Genomic DNA, 10,921 nt, shown 5'->3' on the forward strand with positions numbered 1-10,921 from the left:
ATAACATTGAGTCCTGTCCCCGTCGTACAGCAGCTTGGAGTAAGGTCAACAGCAGACACTGTTCGACCAAAACAATGACATTTTCTACGAAGAAAATACATCCCGTATTTCTATAAGAAAGCCGCAGCCATGTGGACACATTTTACAAGCCAACGCCGTTATTTACGGGCCCATGGTTCAATTACTTGGTAATTTTGGGACGTCCTCTTCTTGGAGACAAAAGAACGGTGACGCGCGGTGTCTGGTGAAGCGGCACACGTCTCGTTTCCCAGCATCCACCTGCCCTCCCTATCTCCTTATTCGCGTTATAAACAGCTGCTGCCAGAGGAAAATGTAGCTCGCTTGACTCACCCAGTACACCGGAGGAGGTCTGCGGTGCTGCAGCTCCCGTATCCGGCCTGTCCGCGTCTCCTTGCTGGGCTCGGTGTCGGTGCCGGCCGCTCTCGGAGCCATCTCCGACGGTTGCCGCACCGCTGGCGGCAGTTGCCGCCGCCGTCCCCGCGTCGGGCATGCTCTCTATCAGCGAGGAGCGACGCGAAGTGAAGATATTCTTCGGGAGATTGTGTTCCAGTCGTGCATCTCAGGCGGAGTGTAAAGCATGGAGGTGGTGCCGGGTGTTGGAGCGAAGGGTTAAGTGAGGGTGAAAGTGAGGTGAAGGTTGTTGGTGACGGTGCGGCAGTGGACCATCCTGATGGTGCTGCTGCTCTGGAGCAGGATGGAGAGGGAGGGAGAAAAAGAGGGAGGGAAGGTGAAAGAGAGAGAGACTCTCAGACACAGAGAGAGGAGGGACAAAGAAACGGGAGAGTGGCTGAGGGAGGGGGGGACGACACACACCTTGCAACAACCATCCCTTCTTGTAATCCAACAATAATTATATTATTGTCTTTTTTTTATTAATAATCTTTTTTTTATGAAGGAAAAGGGTCTTGTAAAATGTAACAATTTAATTTAGGAAACATCTCTGATTTCACCCTTGCATGAATACACAAAACATTTTACAAATATAAAACGCTTCTTCGGGTGTTATGGTCGTCTTTAAATAGCCAGTAGTCTTCTTGATAAATGACTTGTGTAATTTAAGTAGTTTTGAACAGGCACCAGGCAGATCTTCAGTGGGAAGACCAGCCCATACCGTATTATTTTCCAAGCCCTTCTGTACAGATTTCTTCAGATGAACTGATCCGTTGTTTATGGTTCATTCTAGGGTGTTGTTATGATACCAACCACTCGCTAAATACTGTATATTTCACTATTTGCCTGACCAGGGCCATTTTGAGTTGATTTTAGCATCTCTCCGAAAGTATTCATGCCCATTTGTTTTTATTAGGTCTCTCACACACTTCTGGATTAGAGCTGGTCTACTGGTTTAGACTAACAATCTATGGATCTTTTAAAGAATTCAATACATTTACATTTACAGCTAATTAAAAGTGTCAGTATAACCTAGTCGTTATTGTGCACGTTTTTGGACTATGGGAGGATTCTATTTCCAGATTTGAATATTCTGTATGTCTATGATCCATGTCACAAGTTCAAGTACAAACAACGATGGTGTCCAGTCACGTCATATGTCAAATAATAGTCCCTCCTCAAATGTTTCCGAAGAAAGTCCACACCCTGTGCAAAGTCTTCTAAAATAAACACCAACTGTGTTAACTTGGTCTATCCATCCTTTACTGCTTGTGTACATGAAGACCAGTCATTAATCATACTAGCGTGCAATCTGACAAGTGGAACGGTTGACTTAGTGTCTCTGTGTATGGAGGGTGATGAGAATTTTTCTCAGCAGAAAAACAATTTGTCATTGTCATCAGAATTCCCTAATTAGCAGTGGTTTTGGTCAGAAGAGAGAAGAAAGAGAGAGAGATGTTCATTTATTGATGTTGCTCAGCAGCTGTGAGGTGGCAGCTGTCATGCTTTGTGCTCAGACTAAGCAGTCCATAAATTATTGAGATCAGGTTAAAGATTGCACCCTGGGCTTCAGGCCATGCCTCTTCGGCATGCACACAGTGTATTTTCTTGGCCAGTCCAGCTACATGCTGTGTCTCACTGTGCAGCCACACAGACGTGCTAGTAGCCTCCCCCCTTCACCCTCTCCACACACACACTTACCCTTCTCCCATTTGTATGGCACTAAGCTCAGTTGACGCTCATATGCTAGCAGAATATTGTGCTTACTCACCATGCTCTTGACAGCTGCAAGACACTGCATTTGGGTACACACAGAAGTACACATTTATTATCTGAGCATGTTTTCTTATATATATATATATATACATATATATATATATATATGTCAATTCTTGGTAAAATTGTTTTATTTCATTTCTAAAGGTGGAGATGTAATGTAAAATATTTGATGCATTTAAATTAGTTACCTTCTGTATTTTCTAGCCATGTGCCTCTCCTGCAACAGATTTAGCAGTTAGCCCAATGAAGACAAAGTCAATACATTTTCTGTTCAAGTGTACCTGCTGTACGTTTAGTCCAGGCAGCTTTAAGAAGTCATATTTTGCTGATTGTGGTTATTCTATTCAGATGGTTGTGTACAATAAACAAAGATGCTCCTATACTTGTTCACTAGATAGTAATGTACACGATTATTACCAATACACTGCTAATGAGTAGACTCCGAGATCAAACTCAATAACCTTTAAATTGAAACAAACCGCACTGTATGCTTTAAAACACAGCTTACATAAATGGTTCTGTACTATAAACAGTTCTGTTTTATTATGTTAGGTAAGTGTCATGTTGACACTGTTGACACGCTAATACGATCAGGAAATATTAAAATAGGAATAAATACATAATTAAAATCCATGTTATTATATACATATTTGAAGCTGTATTATGTGTATGAACACATTTGCAGTCACAGTTATTCCTTAAATATATTGAATTAAACTCTACGTGTACCGAGATTAATGGAAATACCTATCGTGGAAAGAGCTCAATTGTGAGCGAAGGGCAACTGTTTCTACACGGACTGCAATGAACGGTGCAGTAATAGGCGGGACTTGATTTTGATCGACATGTTGTAAACGAATAGGAACCTGGAAACTGTCGTCATGAAAACAGCGACAACTAATCACAAGAGGGAGTTAACCGGTAGTAAAGAAAGGCATGGGTGTGTTATTGAAGCTTTTAGGTTAAACGTGACACTTTGTGTGGTTACTAAGTGTCCACGCCAAGAAACCCGACAGGATGTTCACTGGTTCCATATTAGTTTTATTAGGAAAACAAACCTATGAAAATCAGTAGTTTGCACAAGGACGGCGCAAGTTTAACATGTCAAATATTTGACTTGATAACAGTGTAAAATGTTTCAGATGTTCTGTCGTGGGATATTGAGCTCTGCCGTCCACTCACGTAAAGTCAGGTTTGTCCTCATAATTCGGTTTCATTGTGTGGTTTACGGTCTTTATGAACGTATTCCTTGGCTTGTAGGAAAAACAAATATTTTTCGTCTTCGATTGCTTTTATTCAGGAATAAACATGACTTTAATTAACACTTCATATAGTCAGGCTGCATCCAAAGATACATTTTTATTTATGGCTTTATGGTTTTAAGAGCTGCCATTGTGTTAAACATAATTCCTAATAAATTAAAGTAAAAAAAAAAATCAATAAATGAAAGTTTAATTAACAATTTTCTTTATAAATCTCTTGTCTTCAGCAGAGGTCATCTGTCCTGGAGACTCCAGTCCACCTGTGAAGCATTTCCAGCTGGACTAGCTGATGCCGACACCATCTTTGCCCTGTCCTCAGGTCATGGCAGATGTGGCGTGGCAGTGGTGCGGGTCAGTGGTCCAGCTTCGGCTACTGCACTGAAATGTATGGCTGGGCTCAAACGTAACCTGCCTCCTCCTCGCACTGCCCTGTTACGGAGCATCACAGACCCTAAAGGCAAAGAAGTCTTGGACCGAGGACTTGTTCTCTGGTTCCCAGGTCAGTTTTATATGTCTGGGCAAATCTGTGCTTAGGGAGGAATGAGGTTAATATTAAACCTCATCTCCTGTCCTTTTCTGATAATATGATACTATGTATTATATTGAGAGATGTTACAATGGGGGGCTTGATGTATTTTAGATATTTTTTTAGAGAAAGAGAAAATAAGCATTCCTTTATCTTTGAATGCCTTGATCTACTGTACTGTCTATTTGGCAAAATAAAATAAAAAGTGAAAGTGAAAGTACTTGCCATTATTGACTCAATACATCACTGCACACAATTGTGACCTCTGCTTTTAACCCATCACCAAAACGAGAGGGTGGCAGATCAAGTGCCCGGGGAGCAGTGTGTGGGGACGGTGCCATGCTCAGTGCACCTCAGTGGTAACTTGGCAGCTGGTGGACTCTACCTTGAGTCGAAGACCCAAGCCTGCTTCCTTAATCACCAAGCCACCACTGCCCTTTAATGACATCATGCTACACATGATTTTTATATCTTCTAACTTTCAGGAGATGGCAGATACACAATTGAGTTGACAGGAAGATCATAGCAACTATAGGGTTAGGACTGTTGTTCAAATGTCTTTAAATAAAAAAAAAATACAAGAGAAATGTACTATTTACTTGTGATAAAATTCATTAATTAATCTATGTTGTCTTTTGTGTGTGTTCATGCCATCAGGTCCTCACAGTTTCACAGGAGAGGACAGTGTGGAGCTCCACATTCATGGTGGTACTGCTGTTGTCACTGCTGTTCTTCAGGCTCTAGGTAAATAAAACTCTGTCTCATATACAGTAGCATAACACAAAGAGTTATATGCAGTAAATTACACATACATTCGGGGCAGTGGTGGCTTAGTGGTTAAGGATGCAGACTTGGGTCCGGAAGGCCACCATCTGCCAAGTTACCACTGAGGTGCTCTGAGCACGGCACCGTCCCCACACACTGCTCCCCTGCTGCTTAAAGCTGCCCACTGTTCACTTTGGTGATGGGTTAAAAGCAGAGGTCACATTTGGTTGTGTGCAGTGGTGTCCTGTGTCACAAGGACAAATAATTCACTTTCACTTCCACTTTCACTTTAAGCAATGATTGCTTGATTAAAAAAACACAAATCCATTGTATCGCTTCCTGTCACAAAACTAAAAAGAAAGAGAAATGTATTTTTATGTAGAATATACAGTATATACGTATATATATATATAGACCAGTGGCCGATTGTTTCTGCATTACTCTCGTTTACCCACTAGACGGCAGCCTTGTATAATTAGAAAACTTAATGAAAGCACACCACCATAAAATGAAAATTAAAAGTTTTCAGTAACCTCGTTGTATTTATTTCAGTAAATGCAACGAGTAAATAACAAAAGTCAATATTTTATTCTCACACTCGTGACATTTTTTCAGTTTCCTGTTTTTTTTAGTATTATTGAAACCAGTCAGCAAGTATAATAAACTATTTAATTTGCAGTAGTTTGCAGACCATGACTTCCTTATTGGTTTTACGCTGACCCTTGTGTCACCCTGGAAACCTTAAAAATGTTTGAGAAATGACAACGGCACCTTTTTCACGAGCTCTCAGTTTTACATGTTTTCATTTTGGCTGAACCCTGAGTGACACGTTTAGGTTTCATCCTCCGTTTCTGTTTCTCTTTATGTGTGCATTGTGTGCTAATGCATGTCCTTCTGGTACCTCACACATTTTTAAGATTGTATGGTGTGTTTTCTCAGGAAGCATGTCTGGCATGAGGCCTGCTGAAGCAGGAGAGTTCACGCGAAGGGCCTTTCAAGCAGGAAAGCTGGACCTGACAGAGGTAGCCTGGGGGGTTAAAAAAAATACAATGAACAAAAGGGGTGTACTATATATACTCATTATATTGGTATATAACATGCACGATGTCAATGGGTGGAATGAGTGTTTTCTTTTTTTTTGAGGAATTAATGGTCACTCAATAACATGAATGGCAGTATTGTTTTAGTCAAGATAAATAAAAAGAAACCCAAAATTTGAACATAATCATGAACAATAAATACGTAACAAAAAAATAAATATATATATATATATATACTTGGTGTGTGTAAACCTTTAAATCCTAAATTTGGAAATAGTTCATTGAAATCTTATGGGATGTTATGTTTCATTTAGGTGGAAGGACTGGCAGACCTGATCCACGCTGAGACGGAGGCTCAGAGAAGACAGGCTCTCAGACAGATGTCAGGAGAACTCGGACAGCTCTATCAGAACTGGAGCCACAGACTGAAACAGGTAAACAAAGTTGCCAGCACAGGAAGGTTGATGTTAGAACAAAAATTATTTGAATCAAAACTGATGTTACATATCATAGCTCTGAAATTACTAATTCACTTTTACAACAACAAAAATGTGTTGTAAAATGTTGAAAATGAGTCTACAGTTTCCTCTCTATCCATAAGCTGGTAGAATATGTAGATGTCGATATAGAAATTGGAGACATGACTTCAATTCTTTGCTAGCATTCCCCCCTGAACTGTGGTGTTCCTCAGGGTTTTGGCCTGTGTTGAACACTTTTCTTGCCCTGTCTTCAGACACATCCAGGTTAACTATATTGCCTTCTTTCATTTTCATCTGGACTATGACTATATGAGTCACTTTCATAACATCACGTTCTTATTTCCTTTCTGACAGCAGAGATAACAAGAAAACACTAATACTCAGTCATATTGAAAGCATAAACAATGCCAAAGTCCTGGAACTATCCCTGGAGGAACGTTATTCATGTTCATACCTGATGTTGCTCAGAAACAGGTTTGGAAATAAGCTCCCTGTACTTTGGTCGTAGGTCACGTCTTGGCACTTTCAAATCCAAACAATGCTCTCTGTTGTTTTTGTACATGTGCAGCTGCTTTTGCGTGTACTGCTGATGGATGAACTTACGGGAGTCTGAGGCTTCCTGTTTTCATGTTACTGCAGCACTTATGCATGTATTTTGTGTTTATTACTGAGAATCGAGCATCAAAAGGACAATTATTTGTGTACAGAGAGAAAATGATATATCACTATGAATAAGGACAAGATTTGAATGATTGAATCAGAAATTAAATTTAAATACAATTTTTATTTCTACCAAGGGAACAATTTAATTTTTCCAGATTCATAAATGGAAATCTCGTTTTTTTGCTCTGTGCAATAAATTTATTGTGCACAATGACCACAAAATACAGTTTTATACCAGTTATAATTATATGAAACATCACTCACACAACCTATTGCAATATTATTCTACATTAAAAAACATTAGTTGCCGCACTAAGACTGTTGCTACCATTACATCATTCTATTTAGGAACATCTTGTGCTTCCAAAGTGTTCACTGTCACTCTGTATTGTATGAGGACTGAGTCACTGCCGCTTTGCTGTTAATACAGACCTTCCTGAGGAAAGCAGCAAGTAGGCACTCTGAGTGGCAGCTCTATTTTTGACTTAAAAAGAACAACATTTTTTTTTCTAAAGCAAAGTTCGTACTGTAAGGTGCTGCCGTTTATCCAAGTGCCAACATGTGTTTTTCTCCTTTTCTGACCATCTGGCTTTGTATTGTTTTTGGTGGATCAAAGACCAACCACAGCAGACATGCAATCAATCAACATATAGATACGTGCTGTGGGATTGTTTCTTCTTATCTGTGCAGTTTCCTGAAGATAGATTACTGTGTGTTTAAAAGAAAGTTTAGTCTGTCTGACTGATAAGATAAACTAAGTGGTGTTTGAAGAATAATTCAACTTTAGCACAGAGGCTGCTCTGTGTCAACCCTCCTGCACGGTTTTCTTAAAGGTCCTGATGGTTAAAGTTATAAATATTACTTTTTAGGTTTTTTATTTACTGGGGTTTTATTTTCTTAGACAAAACAGATGCTTCAATGTTTTGTTTTTTAAGAATGTATTTAAAAATGTGAAGATCAAATGCAGTAACTTTAATTACAAATATACGTCAATAAACAAAATATGTTTTGACATCAAATAATATAACCAAATGTTTATAGAATCTTTCTTGTGCATTTTAGACCAGATACAGAACTTTAACACAAGGAAAGTACAAGAACAACACAGCACAAGAAAATGTTTCTTTTTTTTTAAAGCCTTGCCAGTAATGAAGCAAATAATTTGTTAGCAAGTTAGCCTACAGTATGTATATAGTTATTATGACAGATAAATTGTTGCACACGGTGACTAAAAATTTAATGGGATTCAGTTTTTATTGACAAATATCAGAAAATCAAAAACTGTTTTCTTGCTGTACCATTGAGGTGCATCAGAGCAGCAGGTCACTGACCATGTGTGACTTTTTGACCCAATGGATTTCAGCCAAAGTCTAATCTAATGCGAGCGGGTTTGGAAAATTACTTCATTATTTTGGCACCAGATGAGACCGACCGATCCAGGTCCTGTCCCTAGATACCCTGTTGCTAATTGTCAGGGTTTTCTTTTGCAGCAGTTCCTAGAAGCCATTTGCACAGGCCTTTATTTTGTTTTCAGAGTTGTGGATATCCTTGTAATCAGAAGTAAGCCATCTGTATGATGCTATAGGTCAAACCCTTATCTGACACTCAAACAATGCTGCTTTTTTTTTCCACACTTGGCGTCCACATTTGTGAATGGACTAAAAGGACGGGTTTCTAATGCTTCCTGTTGTTGTGCAGCTATACTATTATTTTGATAATGTTTTCCAAATGACAATTGTGGTGCTAATGGGTGGTGATATTTTTCAACAAACACTTTGTATCCTGGAAATAAAATGTTCGGCTGCTAGCAGCTCTGCAAATGTATCCTGGAAATAAAATGTTCGGCTGGTAGCAGCTCTGCAATGTAGCATATGGTTGTTTCTATCTAAGAGTGCAAATGAAATACTTAATTTATTTATTAGAGACGCTGTCAAAATTTGAAATTTGAAAGTTAGACCAGAAATATATTTGCAATGAAAAAAAAAATTAGCTACAAATTTAGAAAAATAAAGTATCCAATTGGAGAACAAAGACATTAAAGACATAGGAGATCTGGTATTAGCCAAAAAATAGATTAAAATTTGCCAAAAGATGAATAAGTTAATTTTATAAATATAAAAGTAAAAAAAAAATCATGAGAAAAAAATCGAAAGATCTAAAGGTAATCATGATTAATCCACATCTACCCTGTGATTTATCTGTTTAAAAATATTATAAATCTTGGAAATACATAAAAGGTGTAAAACTGTAAATTAAATAGCTGTGTTAAAAAAAAACAATTTTAAAGGAATTATAAAATACAACCAAGACAACGCAGGAAGTTGTAAGAAGTATTACATTTTTTGAAAAAATCCAAAAGTCTGCTTAAATATTTGCCAAAATTAACCACAAAGTTACCCAAAAATCAGTAAAAAACCAACCAACAAATAGCTACAGTATGACCAAAATCTTTTTTTTTTTAAAAAAAACCTTGATTTAGCTAAAGTTTGTTTTTAAAACTTTGTCTTAAGATAACATGTTTTTCATGACAAACTTTATAGTATGCATTTAAACCCATTCTAACCCCACGCCTAATCTGTGTGTTATAGTGTCTAGCTCATGTTGAGGCCTTCATCGACTTCAGTGAAGACGAACTGATCGAGGATGGGATCTTGAGCCAAGGTTTGTGTACACTTTCTGTTTTCCTGTGTTCTATACAAAGCTAACAGGACAGCGACAGTGATCCCAGGGGCTTTAGAGGGAGGTGTTTAAACTGTGTGTTTTCTATGTGACAAAAGAAGAGTATGACTGCTTTCCTGTTTGGATCCTTAGATGTCATCTTTAGACATTTGCTGCACAGCAGGGAGAAACCATAGACATCAGGCTGCTCATTCCGCAATTTCCGTTAGGATGTGTGAATTGCAGAGCAGGGGGACGGTAAAAGCATTGGTGTTACCTTCAAAGGTCACCTGCCACGCCACTCACAGAAATAGTGCTACCGGCACCACCATCCCATGTTCGTCATCTAAGTAAAGCTGTGTGTGTCTGTGCACGTGAGGGATGGGTCCTAAGCCTGTCGCCTTCTGTCTGCCACTGGCAGAGTTTTCAGGGAGCCTCGGATGCTGTGAGTGTTTGAAACAATAAAGCCCTGGGAACTGGGGTTTGTTTTTTGTGGCACGGAATGCTGGCTTTGTGCAAAAATAAGAATGACTGTGGTCCAAAAATAGAAAATAGGGTGAAAAAATCTATACGAAAAAACATTTCACATGCCACCTCTTTTTTCCCCACTGAATGACTGGTGCTTTTCAAAGATGTAAATAACTAAATAACTGATTTTATTGTTATGTATTTTATTTAATTGTAAGGAAACTGATTTATTGCCTGCACGTTGTACTGTCAAGATTGTTTTCCCTTACAGTCAGAAAGGAAAGAGACAAGTTTGTGACCCATTTTGGTCCAGACGACAGTTGTCAGATGCACAAAGACAGGTCATCTTTCTTCAAAAGCCAGCAATTCCTTTTCACAAGGCCACAAAAGTGACATTAAAGCATAAATGTTCATCATGTCCTGTTGTCCTGTCCTGTTCCTCCTCGTATCACCTTTGTGTCTCTTTCCCATCTGGTAGTGGACACATCAGTGTACAGTTTACTAACAGAGATGGATCAACACCTGAAAGATCAGAGGAAGGGGGAGCGGCTTCGCAGTGGAGTTCAGGTGGTCATCGCCGGAGCCACCAACGCAGGGAAAAGTAGTCTGCTGAACACACTGTGTAAGAAAAAAAAAAAGCATTTTTCAATTTTTTTATGAAAGTTGTGCTTGGTTTTTATCAAATTCTTAAGAAACTAAAATATGATGTATTTTGTGTTTTTGACAGAAATTATACACATGGTTACATATTGTATGACATTTTGATGCATTTGGGACTTCTTTCTCAAATGCTCTCATTTGATGAGTAACATGCAGCAAAGACAAAATTCTGAATTTTTTTTTCTTAGCAGCATGTTTTGGGGCATAAAC

The 10,921-nt window shown here is 38.7% G+C and overlaps 2 protein-coding genes across 2 annotated transcripts in view; one reads left to right on the plus strand and one right to left on the minus strand.

The window, feature by feature from the left end:
* The window catches only part of ano8b (anoctamin 8b), a 31,230-nt gene extending 29,596 nt beyond the window's left edge, over positions 1-1,634 (minus strand). The window contains 1 exon segment of the mRNA XM_025065338.1: positions 352-1,634. Within this exon segment, the coding sequence (XP_024921106.1) occupies positions 352-511 (160 nt within the window). The 5' untranslated portion in view covers positions 512-1,634.
* A 1,159-nt stretch (positions 1,635-2,793) lies between these two features.
* gtpbp3 (GTP binding protein 3, mitochondrial) overlaps positions 2,794-10,921 on the plus strand; it is a 12,122-nt gene continuing 3,994 nt past the window's right edge. Inside the window, exons 1-7 of the mRNA XM_025053489.1 lie at positions 2,794-3,382; positions 3,680-3,951; positions 4,636-4,722; positions 5,683-5,765; positions 6,098-6,217; positions 9,514-9,586; positions 10,530-10,673. Coding sequence (XP_024909257.1) covers positions 3,324-3,382; positions 3,680-3,951; positions 4,636-4,722; positions 5,683-5,765; positions 6,098-6,217; positions 9,514-9,586; positions 10,530-10,673 — 838 coding nt within the window. The 5' untranslated portion in view covers positions 2,794-3,323. The remainder of the gene's footprint in view (positions 3,383-3,679; positions 3,952-4,635; positions 4,723-5,682; positions 5,766-6,097; positions 6,218-9,513; positions 9,587-10,529; positions 10,674-10,921) is intronic.

This window comes from Cynoglossus semilaevis, chromosome 2 (genome assembly GCF_000523025.1).
Source record: "Cynoglossus semilaevis isolate Cse_v1.0 chromosome 2, Cse_v1.0, whole genome shotgun sequence".
NCBI classification, from domain to species: domain Eukaryota; kingdom Metazoa; phylum Chordata; class Actinopteri; order Pleuronectiformes; family Cynoglossidae; genus Cynoglossus; species Cynoglossus semilaevis.